The 23731-nt window shown below is 41.9% G+C and overlaps 1 protein-coding gene across 5 annotated transcripts in view; it reads right to left on the reverse strand.

Moving 5' to 3' along the window:
* Positions 1-4794: 4794 nt before the first annotated feature.
* Positions 4795-23731, reverse strand: part of EFCAB3 (EF-hand calcium binding domain 3) — a 100403-nt gene continuing 81466 nt past the window's right edge. For all 5 annotated transcript variants that reach the window (XM_017882931.1, XM_017882934.1, XM_017882933.1 and 2 more), the window contains 4 exons: positions 15559-15752; positions 15025-15209; positions 7285-7404; positions 4795-5150 (listed from right to left, as the gene is read on the reverse strand). In XM_017882931.1, the coding sequence (XP_017738420.1) occupies positions 4827-5150; positions 7285-7404; positions 15025-15209; positions 15559-15752 (823 nt within the window). In that variant the 3' untranslated portion in view covers positions 4795-4826. The remainder of the gene's footprint in view (positions 5151-7284; positions 7405-15024; positions 15210-15558; positions 15753-23731) is intronic.

Below are 23731 nucleotides of genomic sequence, written 5' to 3' on the forward strand. Positions count from 1 at the left end.
ATTACATTTATCCGGCCGGGCACGGTGGCTCACACCTATAATCCCAGCACTTTGGGAGACTGAGGCGGGTGGATCACGAGGTCAGGAATTCGAGACCAGCCAGACCAAGATGGTGAAACTCCATTTCTATTAAAAGTACAAAAATTAGGCCAGGTGTGGTGGCTCACGCCTGTAATCCCAGCACTTTGAGAGGCCGAGGTGAGCGGATCACAAAGTCAGGAGATCGAGACCATCCTGGCCAACATGGTGAAACCCCATCTCTACTAAAATACAAAAAAGTAGCCGGGTGTGGTGGCATGTGTCTGTAGTCCCAGCTACTTGGGAGGCTGAGGCAGGAGAATCGCTTGAGCCCCGGAGGTGGAGCTTGCAGTGACCCAAGATTGTGCCACTGCACTCTAGCTTGGGCAACCAGGTGAGACTCCTTCTCACCAAAAAAAAAAAAAAAAAAAAAAAAAACCTGGGCGTGGTGGTGGGTGCCTGTAATCCCAGCTACTCAGGAGGCTGAGGCAGGAGAATCACTTGAACCCAGAGGCGGAGGTTGCAGTGAGCTGAGAATGTGTCACTGCACTCTAGCCTGGGCAACAGAGCAAGACTCTGTCTCAAATAACAGCAACAACAACAAGAGAACCTAATTACATTCATCCATTTTAAGTGTACAGTTCAATACATTTTCATAAAAATCTATATTTGTGTAATCAGTGTCACAATCTAGTTTTAGAACAACGCCTTGAAGTTCTCCCATGCCACTTAGCAGTTGTAGTCTGCTTTTTAACTTAATAAAACTTGAGGACATTATTCTTTTGTTCAAAATATTATTTTACAACATCACTTAACGTCCTTCTGGTATTGTTTCATATAGCTGTATCGTGCTTTACTGGACATTTAGGCTACTTTAAGTTTCATACTATTAAACATTTAATGGCTGGGCGCAGTGGCTCACACCTGTAATCCCAGCACTTTGGGAGGCCGAAGCAGGTGGATCACGAGGTCAGGAGTTCAAGACCATCCTGGCCAACATGATGAAACCCTGTCTCTACTAAAAATACAAAAATTAGCCAGGTATGGTGGTATGCACCTGTAGTCCCACCTACTTGGGAGGCTGAGGCAGAAGAATTGCTTGAACCCTGGAGGTAGAGGTTGTAGTGAGCTGAGATCACGCCATCACGCCACTGCACTCCAACCTGGTCAACAGAGTGAGACGCTGTCTCAAAAATAAAAAAAGAAAAAGAAAAAAATTAAACATGGTGTACATCTTTGTCATGAAATAATTTTGTACATTCATGATTATTTCTTTATGATTACCTTCTTTCTTTTTCTTTTTTTTTTTTTGGAAACGGAGTCTCGCTCTGTCGTCCAGGCTGGAGTGCAGTGGCCGGATCTCAGCTCACTGCAAGCTCCGCCTCCTGGGTTTACGCCATTCTCCTGCCTGAGCCTCCCAGTAGCTGGGACTACAGGCGCCCGCCACCTCTCCCGGCTATTTTGTATTTTTTAGTAGAGACGGGGTTTCACTGTGTTAGCCAGGATGATCTCGATCTCCTGACCTCATGATCCGCCTGTCTTGGCCTCCCAAAGTGCTGGGATTACAGGCTTGAGCCACCGCGCCCGGCCTATGATTACTTTCTAGAATAGGAATTGCTGAGTCAATGGTTATAATTAGCTCTATCACTAAGCTCTGTGAGGTTAAGTCATTTTACTTGTTTGTTAACTGTTATATGTTCAGGTCCTAGAACTAGGTCTGGCACACAGTATGCAACTCAGTTGATAACTGGTGAATGAATGGATGGATGAGTACCCTCTTGCTATACTATATTTCGGCAGAGAGATGCCAATTTATACTGTCATCGACAGTGTGTGACAATTTAATAGAAATAATGTATTGCTGTACATTTTAGATTTTCCAGGACAGATCCTACTAAAAAATATTCTGTCCTGTTATCTCACTGATGCAAGGAAAGATTCCAGGAACTGTAACATTTTGGCATCCAAATTATATCTCCTAGATTCCCTGTTATACCTACAGCCATATGAAAAGTCTCTTGTCAAGTCATAAATCTTGTTTTTACCTAGAAAATATGGCTACTTATCTATAAGGTTAGTTCTTCTCTCCAACATTGTATCTTTATGAATAATAGCAAGTATATTTAGACTCTTTTGACTATTCATGGTAACACTCGCAAAATTACCTCAAGGCCATTTCAATAAGCAGTTTTGGGGGCATTGCCTTCATTGCTTTTTTCTGGTATTTTATAATTTTACAGCAGCGCGCAGTAGCTCACACCTGTAATCCAAGCACTTTGGGAGGCTGATGTTGGCAGATCACCTGAGGTTAGGAGTTTGAGACTAGCCTGGGCAACATAGCGAAACCCATCTCTACTAAAAATAAAAAATTAGCTGAGTGTGGTGGCACGTACCTGTAATCCCAGCTATTTGGGAGGCTGAGGCAGGTGAAACGCTTGAACCTGGGGAGGTGGAGGTTGCAGTGAGCTGAAATCACGTTGCTGTACTGAGCCTGGGCAACAGAGTAAGACTGTCTCAATTTTTTTTTTTTTTTAACATTATGAGGCATTGTCCCCATCAATATTGGACATATCTTTTCCTTTTCTGGGTCAAAATTTTTCTAGAATAGTGATTTAAAAAGCATTTGTTCTATATGTTGAGTGTGATGGACTGGTTTGCACCCACACACCTGCAAACCAGCTTCTTGGACAACATTTACAAATAGTTGATCTCATCCCTTATATATATATTTTTTATCTCTTACATTTTTAGATCAGAATTGGCACAAGAAATAAAACACTTTGCCATCCTGACAGTAGATCAGAAGGTTAATGTAGATTTAGTCTTGGTACATCCAGATTTCCTGAGTCCAAAAGTGGTCTGTCTCTCTGTGGGCAACCCTTGAGAACCACAGAAAAATACCCCAATGGGACTGGGCACAGTAGCTCATACTTGTAATAATACCACTTTGGGAGGCTGAGGTGGGAGGATCACTTCAGCCCAGGAGTTTGGGACCAGCCTGAGCAACATAGGGAGTCCATATCTCCACAAAAATAAAAAAATTAGCCAGGCATGGTGGGGCATGCCTGTAGTTTCAACTACGTGAGAAGCTGAGGTGGGAGGATTCCTTGAGCCCAGGAGGTTGAGGCTGCAGCAAGCCATGATTGTATCACTGCACACCAGCCTAGGTGACAGAGTGAGACCCTGTCTCTAAACAAACAAACACACCAAACAAAACAAAACAAAACAAAACAAAAAACCAGTAATGGATGATACATACTTAAACATGATTGAAAGGGCAAATTTTATGGAATGTATATTTTACTATAATAAAAAATTATAATCCCCAAACTTGTAATATAGTTATATATATGTTGCTTTATTAAATGCATTAAAGAACAGCAACAATAAATACAATGGATGTGATCAGCTATTCGTTTTTGTTTGTTTTGTTTTGAGACAGAGTCTTGCTCTGTCACCCAGGCTGGAGTGCAGTGGTATAATCTCAGCTCACTGCAAGCTCCTCCTCCCAGGTTCAAGTGATTCTCCCACTTCAGCCTCCAGAGTAGCTGGGATTATGGGCGTGTGCCACCACATCCAGCTAATTTTTGTATTTTTGGTAGAGACAGGGTTTCACCATGTTGGCCAGGCTGGTCTCGAACTCCTGACCTCAGGTGATCCGCCTGCCTCAGCCTCCTGAAGTGTTGGGATTAGAGGCATGAGTCATCGCACCTGGCCGTGTTCAGCTATTTGTAAGAGCAATCCAGGCGTGCAGGTTGTAGCTAAGGAGCCTTGGGAATCCCCAATTTTTTTTTTTTTTTTTGAGACGGAGTCTCGCTCTGTCGCCCAGGCTGGAGTGCAGTGGCGCCATCTCGGCTCACTGCAAGCTCCACCTCCCGGGTTTACGCCATTCTCCTGCCTCAGCCTCCCAAGTAGCTGGGACTACAGGCGCCCGCCATCTCGCCCGGCTAGTTTTTTGTATTTTTTAGTAGAGACGGGGTTTCACCGTGTAGACCAGGATGGTCTCGATCTCCTGACCTCGTGATCCACCCGTCTCGGCCATCCCCAAATTTAATCAAGGTTCTTTAGGGCTTGCTGATCTTATTCCCTGAAACTGAAAGGTCATCCTCTTCTGCTGTCTCTAGTGTCTTTCACAAACAATTGAAAACCTAATCCAGTTTACACTCACCATAAACTCAGGTTTATTGCTTGGAGAGCCCTTAGCTCAGGTCAACTTTTCTCCTTCCTGCTGAGGCTTAGGCAGTCTTAAGCCAGCTAGGGGCAGCAGAGCATAGCTTATTGCTAGGGAACGAACAGCCCAGCATCTATTTACTGGTAAAGATTTAGGAAAGGGGGCCGGGCGTGGTGGCTCACACCTGTAATCCCAGCACTTTGGGAGTCTGAGGCGGGCAGATCATGAGGTCAGGAGATCCAGACCATCCTGACCAACATGGTGAAACCCTGTCTCTACTAAAAATACAAAAATTAGCTGGGTGTGGTGGTGGGCACCTGTAATCCCAGCTACTCGGGAGGCTGATCCAAGAGAATGGCTTGAACCCAGGAGGCGGAGGTTACAGTGAGCCAAGATCATGCCAGTGCACTCCAGCCTGGTGACAGAGGAAGACTCCATCTCAAAACATAAACAAACAAACAAAAATTTACGAAAGGGAAACCATTTTATGACTTAAATGTTTTTACTGGTCAGAAACCAAAAGATGTCAAAATTTCCAGCTTCTAAGAATGTACTTAGACAAAAGCAAGAAACCATAATTTTGATAACTATGAAAAAGTAGTTTGTGATGAGCTGTTTAGAAAATGTAGAAATTTCATTACTGAAATCCCTTTAAACCTTTCCGTTTTCTTTTTCTTCCTGAGTCTGTGTCACATTCACTGGTATCTGATGAGGAAAAGGATCTGGAGTTATGGGAGGAATTTCTATTCACATAGGCATCATATAACCTTAAGTCCTTAGGAGAAAGTAGTTCTTGGCAAACATTCCAGGACCATGTATAAGTAGAAAAGGTGTCATAAAAGGACTCATTTCTAGAGTCTATCCCAATCAAATCCCCTCGTATCTTCTGCCAGAGGTTTAGCATTTCTTTCCGGTGTTCAAGGGCAATTCCTAAATTATAGGTATCAGTAGCTCTCTTCACCTGTAGTGAGAGACCAGAAGTTTATTGTAGTTACCTTAAAGTAGCTTTGATTTGTGGACCACAATGATAGATACCCCAAGAGTTATGTTCCTAGGCTACTCAAAAGTCACTGAGTCTATACATTGGGTGGTGCCTCGTGAGGAAATGTGAGCTAGGTGTTGATGGACAATCAAAATGTACTGCTTGGGAATAATGAGGTAATAAGAAATTTTATAAGGATATGAAAAATACAGTGGACTAAAATAGGCTGAAGTACGGGATGGAGATAGGCTATGGATATAACAGGAGTGCCAATTCAGTCACTCAATTCAGCCTAGGATAGGGAGAACTGACTGGGAGATGATGCTGAGCTGAGTAGGTCCTCAAGGATGTGATCAAATTGAGGGAGTGAGTGGTGAGGGGAAGGTGTTCCAGGGAGAGGGGACAGCATAAACAGAGACCCCCAAGGCAGTAAATATCTTGGAAGTGTGGTAGGAGGGTTCAGGCAGTTGGTATTGCTGGAGTGTCAAGTTTAAAGTCAGAGGAATAAATAATGACAAAGGACAGGCAGGCCCTTACACTTAATCTTATAAGTCAGTAATCTCTGTGAGGCTAGCAAGACACTGTTCCTCAGTGAAAATCTTGCTGTAGTGAGCCACTGTTTCTAATGAAAGTGAAATAAATCCCTTAAGCAGAAAATAGAGTTGAAATTGCCATCATTGAGAGGGATGCGTTCACTTTTAAGTAGGACAGTGCCATGGTTGGCTCTTCATGTTGGATTATTAGCAGCTGTGTAGAGAATGGTTGGAGGATACCAGGTTGGCGACTGCCTCATCTAAGGCAGTGGTAATGGGGATGCAGTGAAGGGAACAGATTTGAAAATTTTTTTTTTTTTTTTTTTTTTTTTTGAGATGGAGTCTTGCCCTGTCGCCTAAGCTGGAGTACAGTAGTGTGATCTTGGCTCATCACAACCTCTGCCTCCCGGGTTCAAGGGATTCTCCTGCCTCAGCCTCCCGAGTAGCTGGGATTACAGGCACCCCACCACCATGCCTGGTTAATTTTTGTATTTTTAGTAGAGACGGGATTTCACCATGTTGGCCAGGCTGGTCTCAAACTCCTGACCTCAGGTGATTTGCCTGTCTTGGCCTCCCAAAGTGCTGGAATTACAGGTGTGAGCCACCATGCCTGGCCCTGAAAAATCTTTAAGAGAATGACAGTAGGCCAGACTTGGGGATTAGCAGATGTGAAGAATGAGGAAAGAACCCAAGTTAAGGATAGCACCTGGCCTTCTAGCTTCAGTGACTGAGTAGTTGCTATCAACTGAGACATATGCAATATATTCTTGCAACAAACCTGCACATGTAACCCGTGGATCTAAAATAAAAGTTGACCTTATTTGAAAACACACACACACACACACACACACACACACACACACACCACCTGAGATACAGAATTCCCAGGGGAGAGCCAGTTGGATGCAGAAGATGATGAGTTTTGTTTTGGACATGTTGAGTTTGTTATGTTATGAGACCCTGGGTAGAGGTAGAAATATTCGTCAAGTGGTCAGTGAGATAAGACAGAAATAGAGGAATGAAGTTAAGTTAGTGACAACTTTAATAGCAATCAGTACATAGGTGGCAGCTGAACCAAGGAGGATAGATTGAGATAGCCCAAAGAATACTTGCCCTAGCTGTTCTTTACCTAATGCCAAGATTTCCAGTGTATTAATACCAAACTATTTGATCTTCTCAAGCTTCTTAGCCCTGGTGCAGCTGGTGCCCCAGGGCTAGAGGCCTCAGGATGTAAGATTCTTTCACCATGAATCTCTGAGTACACTACTCACTGTGACTGTTGGTCAACTACCTTAATTAGTTTGATATTTCTGGAATAACATAAATGAATGTCCCAGAAATAATAGTGAGTATAGCTGCATAGGTGAATAGCAGGATGAATAATAACACTTAACATTTGAATCCATTTGATTATAGAGAAAGAAATGGTGTTATCACAATGGGTAAACATGAGAAACAATCTTGTCTCATTTTAAAGATATAGAGCAGATAAAAATTATCTTGGTTTTATGGTGTAGTATTGAAGTGGACAATATTTTTGTCAGTGATTTCTGGGAAGGCACTCCACAAGGAATACTCACGTGTTGTTTAATAGCAGTTTCATCAGCCACTGTACAAGTCTGCTTTTTCTTGAGTAGTTGATCAATGGTGATGTTATTTGAATAACCTGAGGCAGGGTCCATAGACTTTATATTTGCTGCCTTTATGCATATTTAAAAAAGAAGGTTAGTAATACATTTTAGTTTGAATTATACAACAAAAAGACATAATAAATAAGTATATTTTATTATGGAAGGATTTGTATATAATTTATACAAACCATTTGTTTGTTTAGACTTTTTCTGGGTCCCTCAGGAGTGGCATTTACCATATGTGCAAAAATATCTGTATATCCTAGATGGTGCCCTAGGACTGGAAATGTTAGGTCAAAAGGTGTGAGGTCTGTCCTTTTGGTAATTATTGCCAAATTTCCTCTGTAGAGGGTGAACCAATTTACAAACCTACCTGTAACTTATGAGTATACCATGTTTTTTCATCTTGGTCAATCTAATATGAAAAGATAAATACCTGAGGAGAATTTTAACTTGGATCTTTTTTTTTTTTTGAGATGGAGTGTCGCTCTGTCACCCAGGCTGGAGTGCAGTGGCACGATCTTGGCTCACTGCAAGCTCCGCCTCCAGGGTTCACGCCATTCTCCTGTCTCAGCCTCCCAAGTAGCTGGGACTACAGGCGCCTGCTGCCACGCCTGGCTATTTTTTGCATTTTTAGCAGAGATGGGGTTTCACCGTGTTAGCCAGGATGGTCTCGATCTCCTGACCTCGTGATCCACCTGCCTCGGCCTCCCAAAGTGCTGGGATTACAGGCGTGAGCCACCGTGCCTGGCCTAACTTGGATCTTTTATGAGGAATGAAGTTGAATATTTTTTCATGTTTCTGAGAACTGTCTGTTCATACTCTTTGCCCATTTTTATATAGGTTAGTTTTTTTCTAATGAATTTGAAGTTCTTTGAAGTTAGCTTTTTGTGTTATGAGTGGCAACTGCAATTTTTTTTGGCCATATGGAGATTATATGAGTGGGTGTGGCGGTGGTGGGGGAGGTCTGTGTTGTGTGAGCGCGGATGTGGAAATTAATAATATCTTCTTTATTAAACAAATTTCAGCCGGGTGTGTGGCTCCAAGCCCTGTATCCCAGCACTTTGGAGGGCCGAGAACGGGGTGGATCCACGAAGATCAGGACGATCGAGGGACCATCATGACTAAACGCCGTAAAACCCGTCTCTACTAAAAAAAAAAAACACAAAAACTAGCCGGCAAGGTGGCGGGCGCCTGTAGTCCCAGCTACTGGCGAGGCTGAGGCAGGAAATGGCGTAAACCGGGAGGGCAAGACTTGCAGTTAGCTGAGATCCGGGCCACTGCACTCCAGCCTGGGCGACAGAGCAAGACTCCGTCTCAAAAAAAAAAAAAAAAAAAAAAAAAAGCATTGTGGCTTTTGTATCACAGTTAGGGATGCCTTCCCAGAGTTTATTTCAGTATGTTTAAGATTTCTTTTCTTTTCTTTCTCTCTGACCCTCCATTTATTTCTTCTACATTTCATCCATTTGCAATTTGTACATAAAGTGTAAATCTCATTTTTTTCCTCAGATGCCTACTCAGTGCACTATTTGTTGAATAATCTATCATTTTCCTGTTCTGTTGAAATGTCATGTTTTCCTTAAGTTAAAATTCTCCACATAGCTCTATTTATTTTTGGACTTTCTATTTTCTTCCTTGGGTCTGTCTGTTAATTTCTTAATATCACACTTTTTTTTTTTGGAGATGGAGTCTCACTCTGTTGCCCGGCCAGAGTGCAGTGGCGCAATCTCAGCTCACTGCAACCTCTGCCTCCCGGGTTCAAGTGGTTCTCCTGCCTGCCTCAGCCTCCCGAGTAGCTGGGACTACAGGTGCCCGCCACCACGTCTGGCTAATTCTTTGTATTTTTAGTAGAGATGGGGTTCCACCATTTGGTCAGGATGGTCTCGATCTCTTGACCTCGTGATCCACCTGCCATGGCCTCCCAAAGTGCTGGGATTACAGGTATGAGCCACTGGGCCCTGCCCATCAATATCACACTGTTTTAATGATTGAGACTTTTTTGTTTTTTTTGAGACAGAGTCATGAAAGTGGCTCATGCCTGTGATTCCAGCACTTTGGGAGGCCGAGGTGGGTGGATTGCTTGAGCCCAGGAGTTCAAGACCAGCCAACATGGCAAAACCCCATCTCTACTAAAAATACAAAAACTAGATGGGCGTGGTGGCATGGGTCTGTAGTCCCAGCTACTAGAGAGGCTGACGTGGGAGGATTGCTGAAGCCTGGGAGACAGAGGCTGCAGTGAGCTGAGATCACATCACTGCACTCCAGCCTGGGTGACAAAGTTGAGACCCTGTCTCAACAACAACAACAACAACAACAACAACAAAAACCCTTGGGGAAAATTTGAAAAACCATATTAAAGTTATAGACAAGCAAGAAAGAACAACACCCTTATAATGTCAAACTTTTTTTTTTTTTTTTTGAGACAGAGTTTTGCTGGAGTGCAGTGGTGGGATCTTGGCTCACTGCAACCTTAGCCTCCCGGGTTCAAGCAATTCTCCTGCCTCAGCCTCCCTAGTAGCTGGGATTATAGACTCACGCCACCATGGCTGGCTACATTTTGTATTTTTAGTAGAGACAGGGTTTCACCATGTTGGCCAGGCTGGTCTTGAACTCCTGAACTCAGGTGATCCGCCTGCCTTGGCCTCCCAAAGTGCTGGGATTAAAGGTGTGAGCCACCATGCCTGGCCTTGAAAGTATTTTTATTTACTCTCTCTCTTGAATGATAGTTTAGCTGGAAATAATTTGCTGTCCTCAATCTATGGATATTATTTGATTGTCTTCTGGCCTGTATTTTTACATGCATGAAGTCTCCTGTTAGTCTACTTTTTGTTCCTTTGTAAGTTATTTCTTTTTTCTCTCTGGTTCCCTCCCCTCTCCTCCCCTCCCCTTCCCTCCTTTCTCTCTCTTTTTCTTTCTTTCTTCTTTCTTTCAAGACAGAATCTTGCTTGGTGGCCCAGGCTGGAGTGCAGTGGTGCAATCTCGGCTCACTGCAACCTCTGCCTTCTGGGTTCAAGAGATTCTCTTGCCTCAGCCTCCCAAGTAACTGGGATTACAGGCATGTGCCATCATGCCCAACTAATTTTTGTATTTAGTACAGACAGGGGTTTCATCATGTTGGCCAGGCTGGTCTTGAACTTCTGACCTCAAGCGATCCACTTGCCTTGGCCTCCCAAAGTGCTGGGATTATAGCCATGAGCCACTGTGCCTGGCCTCTGGTTGCTTTTGAAGTGTTTTCTTTGTCTTCATTTTCAACTGCAATGTTTCAAGTTGGATTTTCTTTTATATATATTGTTCCAGGATGTTTTCTTCAATTTAATAATTCATATCTTTTATCAATTTAGAAAATTCTCAGTCATTCCTAAAATACTCAGTCATTACTAAACATTTCTCTTTAATAGTTTAAAACATTTTTTACAGTCTTTTAAAGATCAATCTGCTATATCAAATTATTATGATACTCCTCTTGTTTACCTACTGACTTTTTTTGAGAGTAGATTATTTCCTTGTATGGCTTGTAATTTTTGTGAACCTCTTTAAAATAGATTTGAAAAGATTTTTTATATAAGCTGTGCAAACCTAGGATATGGATGTGTTTATGTTTGTGTCTGACAGACCTCCCAAGGTAATACCAATCTAAAACCAGTTTTAAGGGTAATTTTACTGTTTGGCAATTTCATCTAATGTGGAAACTATAAATTCAGATTCTGAATCCATGCATGCTACAATCTTGAGTTTTAAATTCTTCACAGAACACTTCGTTCTCTATTTAGAGCTTTGAGCAGGCCAAGCTTCGCTATGGACTGAGTTTCTTACCCCTCCTTTTACTGAGAGGGCAATCCTTCCAGATTCTGGTTTCAATTCCAGTTTTTTACTTCCAGGGATCCACATCTCCTGACCCTGAATGGGCATTGAAACCCCAATCCCAACTCATCAGGGCCTAGATGTATAGGATCTACCTACCACCCCTCTGCCATGTTCATTTTATGAACTTGTTATTCTGGCTTTAGGCACTCTCTCTCTTGCTTTCTGAAACATGGGTTTTCCTTTCTTTTGAATACATTTTTCAATGTTTGTCATTTTATTTCATCCAGTATTCATATTTATATATATTTATATTTTGTAGAAACAGAATTTTACCATGTTGCCCAGGCTGGTCTTGAACTCCTCGGCTCAAGCAATCCACCTTCCTTGGCCTCCTAAAGTGTTGGGATTACAGGCATGAGCTACCATACCCAGCCCTATCCAATATTTTAATGTGGTCATAGGGAGTCTGTGTGTGGGGTTAGGTAGTGTTCATGTAACTCAGTTACTTTCGGAAACTTGAAAGTACCATTTCTTTCTTTCTTTTCTTTTTTGTAGAGATGGGGTTTCACCATGCTGCTCAGGTTGGTCTCAAACTCCTGAGCTCAAGTGATCCAGCCGCCTCAGCCTCCCAAAGTGCTGGGATTACAGGCATGAGGAACCTGTGCCTAGCCTATTTCTTGGTTCTAATGAACATTTATTTTATTTAATTTTATTTTGAGATGGAGTTTTGCTCTTATTGCCCAGGTTGGAGTGCAATGGTGCAATCTTGGCTCACCACAAGCTCCGCCTCCCGGGTTCAAGTGATTCTCCTGCTTCAGCCTCCTGAGTAGCTGGGATTACAGGCATGTGCCACCACACGTGGCTAATTTTGTATTTTTAGTAGAGATGGAGTTTCTTTTTTTTTTTTTTTTTTGAAACGGAGTCTCGCTCTCTGGCCCCGGCTGGAGTGCAGTGGCCGGATCTCAGCTCACTGCAAGCTCCGCCTCCCGGGTTCACGCCAGTCTCCTGCCTCAGCCTCCCGAGTAGCTGGGACTACAGGCGCCCGCCACCACGCCCGGCTAGTTTTTTGTATTTTTTAGTAGAGACGGGGTTTCACCGTGTTAGCCAGGATGGTCTCGATCTCCTGACCTCGTGATCTGCCAGTCTCGGCCTCCCAAAGTGCTGGGATTACAGGCGTGAGCCACTGCGCCCAGCCTCTAATGAACATTTATAAATACATAATTATATTAGATTAGATGTAATATACTACATAGTATATTAGATATACTATATATGTATATAATTATAAACATAGTTTAATAGAAATAGCATTAAATGTAATATAATAGTTGTAAATGTAGTACATATATAGTATAGATGTAAATATACATATGTATGCAGGTAGTATAATGAATATAAATATGTAGTGTATTAGATGTAATATACTAGTAAATATGTAATATATTAGATGGTAACAAGTGTTATGAAAAAAATCAGGAAAGGGGATAAGGTATTGGGGGTTGTGATTTTATTTGAATACATATATATTTAATTAAAAAATTTTATTTTAAATTTATTTTAATTAAAAAAATTTATTTTTAGAGATGGAGCCTCACTATGTTGCCCAGGCTAGACTGCAGTGCATTCACAGGCATGATCATCGCACATTAGTCTTGAACTCCTGGGCTCAAGTGATCCTCCTGCCTCAGTCTTCTGATCAGCTGGGATTAGAGGTATGTATCATTGCACCCAGCTATTTAAATACTTATTTAAAAAATAATTTATTGGTCAGGCATGGTGGCTGACGCCTGTAATCCCAGCACTTTGGGAGGCTGATCACCTAAGGTCAGGAGTTTGAGACCCGCCTGACCAACATGGTGATACCCTGTCTCTACTAAGAATACAAAAATTAGCTGGGTGTGGTGGCGCATGCCTGTGGTCCCAGCTATTCTGGAGGCTGAGGGAGAATAACTGCTTGAACCTGGGAGGCAGAGGTTGTAGTGAGCCAAGATCACGCCACTGTACTCTAGCCTGGGCAACAGAGCAAGACTTTGACTCAAAAAAAAATTTTTTTAAGTGAAAATTCATGTAACATAAAATGAACCAAGTGAAGTGAACAATTCAGTGGCATTTAGTACAATGACAATGTGGGGATTGTGATTTTAACGGGGTTGTTAGGCCTCCTGAAGTGATATTTGAGACAATACCTGAAAGAGGTGATGGGAGAGCTATGATGCAGCTCTCTGAGGAACAACATTAGAGCAGAAGAAACAGCAAAGCCATAGACCATGAGGTGAGAGCATGTCTGGTCTGCAAGAGGAAGAGTAAAGAGGCCTTGAGGATGGAGTGGAATGCACTGGACGGTGAGCAGTGGAAGATGAGATTGTTGGATAGGCAATGAGAGCCTAGATCGGTGATGGCCAATAACATTTTCCTCAATAATGGAAATTTTCTATATTTCTGTGTTGTCCAGTATAGTAGCCATTAGCCACATATGGCTATTGAGCATTTGCAATGTGATTGGTGTGACTGAGGAACTGAATTTGTAATTTTATTTAATTTTAATTAATTGAAATTTAAACAGTTACTAGTGCTACAATTATTGGAAGGCTCAGGTTTTGATTGTGTGGGACATTGTAAGTTATAAAAATTTTGGTTTTCATTCTGTGTGATATGAAAAACCATTGGAGGGTTTCAATCTGATTTTAACAGAACCACTTTGGCTGCTGGGTTGACAATTGATTGAAGGGGACAATAGTAGAAGCAAGGGGACCATTTAGGAAGCTATTGACATTATTTCTGCTGAGATTATTAGAGACAATCTAGCATATAGTATGCTCTCAGGAAATAAAGTATTTGTATTACAGTATTCTTTCCTCTAAAAAATATTGAGTTACCTATGGGCCAAATTCTATTTTAGATGATAGGGATACCTCAGTGAAAGAAATACAACCCTTGTGTACATGAATGTTATATTCTAGTTGGAGAGATTGACAATAAACAGACAAGCACCTGGGGTGGAGGAGTAGTTGAATGTTGGGACATAAGTTTAAAGGAGGATAAATGTCTTCTTATTTCCATCTTCTCAGTGATATTTTCCTTTGGGTGTTACTTCATTTGGAGAAAGACAAAGTCTGAACTTGAGGTCATTTGTGACAGTGATACCCTGCTAGGCCTCTTAAACTCTATGTGTGGAGGGGCCTTCTAGGAATTGTATAGTGATGTGAACAACACATGGGCCTCTGGAACCCAGAGCTCCACAGGGTAGGCTGGCCTCCAGTTAAATTTCCATTCTGTTTGTCAGGCCTAGAGGCCTTATCTGGGGTAAGGCCAGAGTCTCCTGAGAGATTATCCAGAAACTTGGGCATAGTTGCTAGAGACCTTAAAACTCTAGCAAAAGTATATCTTGGGAGGGGGTGCAAAAGGACTAGAGTCAACAGAACTTGAAGCAAGGCCAGAAGGTGCAGCTGGGACCATAAATGGGGATCTAGTTGAGGGCAGGATGGCCCCTCCATCACAGCACTGCTCTTTTGGGTTGTGGGCCTGGTCTTCTCATCTCATGGTGTTTGCCCAACCACAATCTAGAGTGGATGGAGGGTGTCCAGAGTGCAGCTGCTGGTCCCTGAGTGGTTGGGGGAGCATTCAGAGATAGGATTGGAGAAACTTGTATTGTTATTATTCCTATATTCCCCATCCCCAACCCCAAACCTGTATTTTTTAGTAAGTTTATTTGTTGAAATTAAATGAAATGTTAACACCTGGGCTTAAATTTGGGCACATGGCTATGGCATCTGGTTTGAAAATAATGACTAAAACTATTTGTTGTAAAAAGCATGTTATTAGTTCTTTTAAGTTAGTGCTTAAAAATCCAAGTATTTAACTAATGTGACATAATCTAAATCTCACCTGTGTTTTCCAGTCTCTTTTATGGAAAAAATAATCCTCAAAGAAATTCAAAGGCTCCTTTCTTCTTAGCATCTCTAATTTCTGCATGTCTTTGAATGGCTTTCCCATCACCACCCCATCCACATTAGGGAACAATGGAAAGATGGGTATTTTGGAATATGGGCTATCTGAATGGGAATTGCATCCTAAAAGATAAAACAAAATGGTATCACAAACAATGTAAGAAATTCACATAAAAGACCAGCATGTGGTGCCTGTTTTGCGTTGTCTATTCTTCTCAGTGGCCACGGCCCTCATTCTTCACTCTCCTGCTTCCACTCCCAACCCATTCACAGACTCTAGGCTTCATCAGGCGTCTGAGGATTCAGGTTACATCTACATTTACTTTCAAATGACATCTATGTGACACAGAGTGGTCACTCAGAATAGGCTGTGGTTCTGTTCTTAAGGCATTTGGGCTCTAGAACTTCTTTCTGACCAGTCATATAAAAATACATCCTTTACAACAGTAGAGAGAGAACAAATGGCTCTTACTCTTGAGCTCTTCAAGAAATTTAAATAAATCCTTTTCTTTCATTATTGCAATCCGGGCAGCATTAGCAAAGGCAGCCATGCTTGAGCTTGGAGGTGTGCATATGTCTGGCTTAAGTGTCCTTTTTCCATAGCCCATAGTGTAGGGACTCCACAACATTCCTGGGCCAGTATGCTGGAATTTTCTTTGGAAATAGCTTTAAAAAAAAGTAATTCAGAAATGGATACAAAGAGATATAGGACAAAAGTTATAAAAAGTCAAGTTGCTAGTTACATATGCTGAAGAAACTTATTTTAAATCTAATTTGCATATTTATTCAATAATATTTGAATGTCTATTTCTGTGATATTTATAGAATATCTACTGATACCTTCCACAGGCCATTTGACTATTTATATCTGTATTCCTTGGCTTTTGGTCTCCTTTTTTCCCCCAAGCCTTCCCAGAGTTTTGTTTTGTTTTCTTAGAGAGAGATGAGGTCTTGTTATGTTGCCAGGCTGGACTGGAACTCCTGGGCTCAAATTCTCCTTTCTCCTAAGCCTCCTGAGTAGCTGGACTATAGGTGCCTGCTATCATGTCCAGCTCTGACCTCCCTGTTTTGTTTAGAAAAATACTTATGAATTATGATCCTTGACAAACCCTTAAGTGGTAACAGCTTGAATACAAACATTAATGATTATTACTTAGTGTTAGGTTTAAAAATGCAAATTGTTTTAAGTTAAAAGAAATTCTCATTGCAGAGAATGTGGAAAACATGGAAAAGTATAAAAAAGAAAAGAAAATACTACCAGTAAGCTTATGATCTGGAGTAAATCACTATTGATTGCTTTTCTTTCTTATCTTTTTTTTGGAGTGTATGTGTAAGAACACGCTTAGATGTGTTACTGGGCATTTTAGGTTATACATTCTTTGAGAATTAGTACAGCTGGCAGGCTGTATATGATAAAGGACTCTGATCCATAGTATAAACATCTGACTTACAAACATGCATACCTCAAATATTAGTGACTGTGGTGGTAAGTGATCAGCTTCCTCCTTGCTGCCAGAACAGTGAACTTCTCTCTGCAGCTATGGTAGGGATCTGCTTACTGCTGCTGAGGTGGAAGGACTTGCTTCTCACTGCTTTGATAGTGGAACCTCTCACATCTCAGTGTTCTGAGTAGAAGAGCATCACTTTATGCTGTCTCAGAGGAAAAGGTGTAGGACCTTGCTTCTCATTAATACATAGGTAGATTTCTTCCTGTTACAGCAACGGGAGGCTTCACTACTCTCTGGGATGGTGACAGGCAGCCTTTCCTTTCCTCTCAGGAAGAGGGAAAGGACTTATTCTAAATGTTGGGGCTGAAGCAGTGGTTGGTAGGAAATGTGCCTATGGTGTTCTGATTAGAGTCTGACTTATGATCAGATACTTTCTTCCCTAGCCTTGAACTCAACCATCCACAATGTCATCACTTGCCTCTGAAAATAGCATAAGGCTAGTTTCTCTTAATGTAACTTAATTCCTACCCGGTCCTTCAAGGCTCAGTTTTTCTTTCCCTCAGAGTATTCTCTATATACTCTATGGCTCTGAGTGTTGTCTTCAGCACCATTGGGAAAATACAAATTGTGGGAAATACAAATTCTTGGCCCTGACTACACACCTATTACCTTAGAAATCCCGTAGCCTAGCAATGTGTTTTAACAATCACTCCAGCTGATTCTGACACAGTGCAAGTTTGAGAACTTCTGCTCTAGTCTATGGTTTCCTTTCTTCCTTGAAATTCTAATCTTTGCTTAACAATTTATGTCACATTATATTTTATAAGTAATTGTTTCATGTATATTACATACCAAAACTAGTGGCTTGTGTTTGTATTTGCTGTTTTTATTATTATTATTATTATTTGAGACAGAGTTTTGCCCTTGTTGCCTACACTGGAGTGCAATGGCGCGATTTTGGCTCACTGCAACCTCCACCTCCTGGGTTCAAGCGATTCTCCTGCCTCGGCTTCCCGAATAGCTGGGATTAAAGGCAGGCACCACCATGCCTGTCTAATTTTGTATTTCTAGTAGAGACAGGGTTTCTCCATGTTGGTCAGGCTGGTCTTGAACTCCCAACCTCAGGTGATCCATCTGCCTTGGCCTCCCAAAGTGCTGAGATTACAGGCGTGAGCCACCGTGCCCAGCCTGCTATTATTATTATTATTATTATTATTATTATTTTAGAGACAGGGTCTCATGGTCTCCCAGGCTGGAGTACAGGGGTGCAAGGCTTACTACAGCCTTGAACTCCTGGCCTCAAGCAGTCCTTCTGCCTCCGCCTCCTGAGTAGCTGGGACCACAGGTGCAAGCCACCCTGCCTGGCTAATCTTTAAATTTTTTGTAGAGGGTTTCCCTACATTGCCCAGGCTGGTCTTGAACTTCTGGGCTCAAGTGATCCTCCTGCTGTGGGCTCCCAAAGCTTTGGGATTACAATAGTGAGCCACCATGCCTAGCCTGTATTTGCTTTTAATAATGATATAATTTTCCTAGGTTTGCATATCTCTGTTTCACAGAATTCCTGGGCATATCTAAACATACAGGAAAGATACTCTTTGCCACACAATATTACGAAGTACAATAGAAGAAAATAGGGCCAGGCATGGTGGCTCATGCTTGTAATCCCAGCACTTTGGGAGGCCAAGGTGGGAGGATCACCTGAGGTCAGGAATTCAAGACCAGCCTGGCCAATATGGCGAAACCCTGTCTTTACTAAAAATACAAACATTAGCCAGGCGTGGTAGTGTTGGTGCATGCCCGTAATCCCAGGTATTTGGGAGGCTGGGGCCAGAGAATCGCTTGAATACTGGAGGCAGAGGTTGCAGTGAGCTGAGATCATGCCATTGCACTCTAGCCTGGGTGATGAGAGCAAAACTCTGTCTCAAAAAAAAAAAAAAAAAAAAGAAAGAAAGTATAATAAAAGAATATATATTCTATAAACCTATATTCACAATAAAAGATCAGTCTGTATAGGGGCCCAGATGTCCTGGGCAAGCCCAGTCTTTACTCATTTCCCTCACCCACCTCCAGTGATGTTCTGGCTTGTAGTATGCTTTTCCTCTGCTGAGGTTTCACACCTTCCTGACAGTCCAGTGAATTCACTGACACCATTCTAACTGTGTAATCCTGGGCATATTATTCAATTTTTAAGGTGCCTCAATTCCCTTATCTGGGAATGGGGGTAATGATAGTATCCACTTCATAGTGTTAAATGAAATAATACACATAAAGACTTTAGGGTGGTATCAGGAGCATAGTAACAACTCAACATATGTAAGGTGTTGTTATTCCTCTAGTTCCTTGCAATATCCATGATCAAACACACAGGACTTTTATATATTTCACTTTTTGTTTTCTTGAAGAGATCTATCCATCTGGAATGGTTTCAGTGCCTAGTTATTGACCCAGAGTTACTCTTCACCACCATCCTAGGGAGGAAGTCCCTTTGTCTGTCTCCTTTTTGGATATACTGTTTCCTGGATCCTATGTTTTCCTTTTTTTTTTTTTTTTCTTTTTGAGACAAGGTCTTGCTCTGTCACCCAGGCTGGAGTGTAGCGACCTTCTGGGCTCAAGCGATCCTCCTGCTTCAGCCTCCTGAGTAGCTGGGACTACAGGCACATGCCACATCTGACTAATTAAAAAATTTTTTTTTTTTGTAGAGATAGGATCTCCCTATGTTGCCCAGGCTGATCTTGAATTCCTGGGCTCAAGTGATCCTTCTGCCTTGGTCTCCCAAAGTCCTGGGATTATAGGTGTGAGCTGGCTGTTTTCCTACTTATTATGTATACTCCCTCATCTTGGTGGGGTGTATCCTTCAATAGCTTCCTAACAAAGAATGCATAAGTACATTTTTTGAGGCTTGGTAACTGGAAAGTGTCTTTTCTTTTATACTTTGCAGTTTGGCTGGGTATGTTGGAAATCATTTTTTCTGAGGCACTGTTACATTATTTTCTGGCTTTCAGTGCTGTACTTGAGAAGTCTTATGTTACCTTTTCACATACAGAAAAGTAAATTTTTTCCTTATTGGAAACTTTTAGCATCTTATCCCTGATGTTCTGAAATGTTATGTGCCATGTGTGGGTATGGGTCTTTTATCATTCATTGTGCTGGACATTCAATGGATACTTTAACAAACTCATGTTATGTGAGTTCTGGGAAATCTTCTAGGACTATTTCTTTGATAATTTCCTGCCTTCATTTGGTTTTCTCGTTCACCTTTTAGAATGCTTACTATTTGGAATGTTGGACTGATTTTCTCATCTTTTCTAATGCTGTTTTCTCTTTTTCCAAAATTCTGAGAGATTTTCTTAATTGAAATTTTCGCTTCTGCTATTCTATTTTAATTTGCAAGAACTTCAACCTTTTTCTTTCTTTTGAATGTTTCTTTTATATAGTTTCCTATTCAAATTTCATGAATGCAAATTAACCCTCATATCTTGGAGGATATTACAATAATTCTTCTGTATCATGTATCATGCATTATCTCTACTTCTTTAGTTTGTTCTTTTTTTTTGTTCTTTCTTTCCTTCTTGTTTTAATACTGCTTTACTATTAATCTAAGATTAATAATCTAATAATAATCTTCCTTAAATATCTTTTTTTAAAAAGAGATGGGGGTGTCATTATGTTGCCCAGGCTGGACTTGAACTCCAGGGTTCAAGCGGTCCTTCTGCCTCATACTTTCGAGTAGCTAGGACTACAGGCATGTGCTACTATGTCCATCTCTTAAATGTCCCTTGATTTCTTGGATGTCTATTCATATTTTAGAATGAGAGTAAGCACTCGTTAAATCCAATTGGAAGCTTTTTGGTGTGTTAAATCTTATTGGTGGGAGCTCTACTGTCAGATAATTGGTTGGAGCCTTGTTTCATCAAGGGACTTTTTAACTGTGAGTGTGGGTTTTTTCTCTTGGGCTAGTCAATTTCCCTGAAGACTAATCTTCTACAATTTTACTTGGGTGGTGTAAGTCTAGCTTCCAACACATTGGGAACATGGAAGGAGAAGAAGGCTAGTGGGAGGTCTTGCCATTCAGTAAGTACATTTTCTTTTCTTTCTTTTTTGAGACAGAGTCTTGCTCTGTCCCCCAGGCTGGAGTACAGTGACCTGATCTCGGCTCACTGCAACCTCCGCCTCCTGAGTTCAAGCAATTCTTGTGCCTCAGCCTCCCAAGTAGCTGGGATTACAGGTGCGTGCCACCATGCCTGGCTAATTTTTGTATTTTTAGTAGAGATGGGGTTTCACCATGTTGGTTAGGCTGGTCTCAGAGCAATCTGCCTGCCTCAGCCTCCCACAGTGTTAGGATTACAGGTGTGAGCCACTGTGCCCAGCTCCCTTTGCTTCCTCTACTTTCCAGAGCTATTTTTCTTACCTCTTCATTTGTCTCTTGACCATCAGTCTGTCTTTCTACCAGACTTTTCCATATACTATTTCCAGGTCAAACTCCGCCACTCCTCTATCAAAATCCTTCTTCCTCACTGCTCCCCTCTCCCAGCACTTGTAATGGCTCTCCAGTGCTTGGAGGAAACCTTAGAAGAGATTTTCTATAATCTGGATCCAGTACATATTTTCCACCTTATCTCTTCCTGTTTCCCTACACAAATATCATGCTCTAGCCAAACAAATGTAGACTGTTTTCTAAGTCTTTTTCTCACAACATTCTCTTACTGAACTGCTAAATCAGATATTTAATAGCTGTATAATCTTGGGAAAGTCAATTAAATTCAACAAGTATTAAGTGCCTAGTTTGTTCTGTGCTGTGTGTTAGGTGCGGGAAAAAATGAATAAGCCTGACATGGCCCCTGCCCTTCCAGAGCTCACAATCTAATGGACAAAGCTGCCTGTTAAACCTGTAACTTCAACAGTGCAATGTGCTGTATGATAGGGAGAGAAGAGCATGTAGGAGCAAGCCTGACCCAGAACTGGGGGGTCAGAGAAGGCCTTTCAGAGGGAGTGACTACTCACAGGGACAGAAAGGATAAGCAGGAGTCAGCTAAGCATAGATAGGTAGAGTGGGTTGAATTGTATTTCCCAAAAAGATGTCCAAGGCCTAAGCCCTGTACCTGCTATGGGACCTTCTTTGGAAAGTATCTTTGCAGATGTAATTAAATTAAAGATCTTGAGATGAGATCATCCTGGATTTAGGATGGGTCCTAAATCTAATGACTGGTGAGTCATTAGATTTATAAGAGAAAGGAGAGGGAGATTTGAGACACAAATAGAGGAAGGCATTGTGAAAATGAAGGCACAGATAGGAATTATGCTGCCACAGGCCAAGGAATGCCAGGAATCACTAGAGGCTGGAATTTCCAGGGAAGGATTCTCGCCTGGAGAAGGAAGGGGTGTGGTCTTACTGACACCGTCTGGCCTCCAGAACTGGGAGAGAATAATTTTTATTGTTTTAAGCCACAGAGTTTGTGGTAATTTTATTAATTAATTTGTTTTAGAGATGGCAGTCTTGCTATGTTGCCCAGGCTGGAGTGCAGTGGCTATTCACAGGCATAGTTCTGCTGCTGAACAGCACAGGAGTTTTAACCTGCTCTGTTTCTGACCTAGGCTGGTTCACCACTTCTGGTGGTCCCCTGCTCCCTGGAGGTCACCGTATTGATGCTGAACTTAGTGTAGAAACCTGATTGGCATAGTGCACTACTGCCCAGAGCCCTTGGGGCTGAAGGGATCCTCCTGCCTCAGCCTCCTAAGTAGCTGGAACTACAGGCCTGCACCACCATTCCTGGCTATGGTAATTTTTTATGACAGCCCTAGGAAACTGACTCACAAAGGGGAAAACTATTTTAGGCAAATACCAGGAGGTGAGAGAGCATGGAGTATTTTAGGACCCGAGTTAAATGTAATCTAGGGTGTGAGAGGGGAAGTTACAAGAGATGAGGGCTGGGCACAGCTGCTCTTGCCTATAATCCCAGCACTTTGGGAGGCTGATGGGGGTGGATAACTTGAGGTCAGGGAGTTCAAGACCAGCTTGAGCAACGTGGTGAAACCCTGTCTTTACAAAAAAATACAAAGATTAGCCAGGCATGGTAGTGCACGCTTGTAGTCCCAGCTACTTGGGGAAGCCGAAGTGAAAGGATTGCTTGAGTCTGGGAGGTAGAGGCTGCAATGAGCCTTGATCGCACCGCTGCACCCCAGCACTCCTGGGAGATAAGAGCAAGACTCTGTTGAGAGACAGAGAGAGATATATGAGACTGGAGGTTAAGCAGAGGATATATTATGAAGGACCTTTAAAATGTCACGTTAAGTCAGAACTTTTTTATAGGAAACATGAGAGTTCACTGTAGGCTTTTTAGAAGGTAAGTGATGTGATGATATGATTAGATTTGTGCTTGGCATTGTAGGCCACTTAAATATTTTCTAATAGATTAAGTTATGATCTGGCTTCAGTGTGGAAAGTGGATGGAGATGGCAAAAATGGAAGTAGAGTGACAAAGCAGGATACTGCAGTTAAGTCCAAGAAGATAGTGACTTACTTATGCTAGGTTTCTGTGGGATAGAGAGAAGTGCATGGCTTTCATGTTAAGGAGGTAAGACAGACAGGGCTTAGTGATTGGTTGGATGTAGGGAGTGAGAGAGCAGTGACAACTGAGGATTATGCCATGCCTTTGGCTCTGACAGTTGGGTAAACACACTGAGATGGCAAAGCCTTGCACTGAGATCTGAAACTCAAGTGGAAGAACTATAGAAGTATGTGTGGACACAGAGATACAAACTACCATCAGAGAATACTATAAACACCTCTATGCAAATAAACTAGAAAATCTAGAAGAAATGGATAAATTCCTGGACACATACACCCTCCCAAGACTAAACCAGGAAGAAGTTGAATCCCTGAATAGACCAGTAATAGGCTCTGAAATTGAGGCAATAATTAATAGCCTACCAACCAAAAAAGTCCAGGACCAGACGGATTCACAGCCGAATTCTACCAGAGGTACAAAGAGGAGCTGGTACCATTCTTTCTGAAACTATTCCAACAAATAGAAAAAGAGGGAATCCTTCCTCACTCATTTTATGAGGCCAGCATCATCCTGATACCAAAGCCTGGCAGAGACACAACAAAAAAAGAAAATTTTAGACCAATATCCCTGATGAACATCGATGCAAAAATCCTCAATAAAATACTGGCAAACCGGATTCAGCAGCACATCC

Source organism: Rhinopithecus bieti, unplaced genomic scaffold (genome assembly GCF_001698545.2).
Source record: "Rhinopithecus bieti isolate Rb0 unplaced genomic scaffold, ASM169854v2 scaffold_12928, whole genome shotgun sequence".
NCBI lineage: Eukaryota > Metazoa > Chordata > Mammalia > Primates > Cercopithecidae > Rhinopithecus > Rhinopithecus bieti.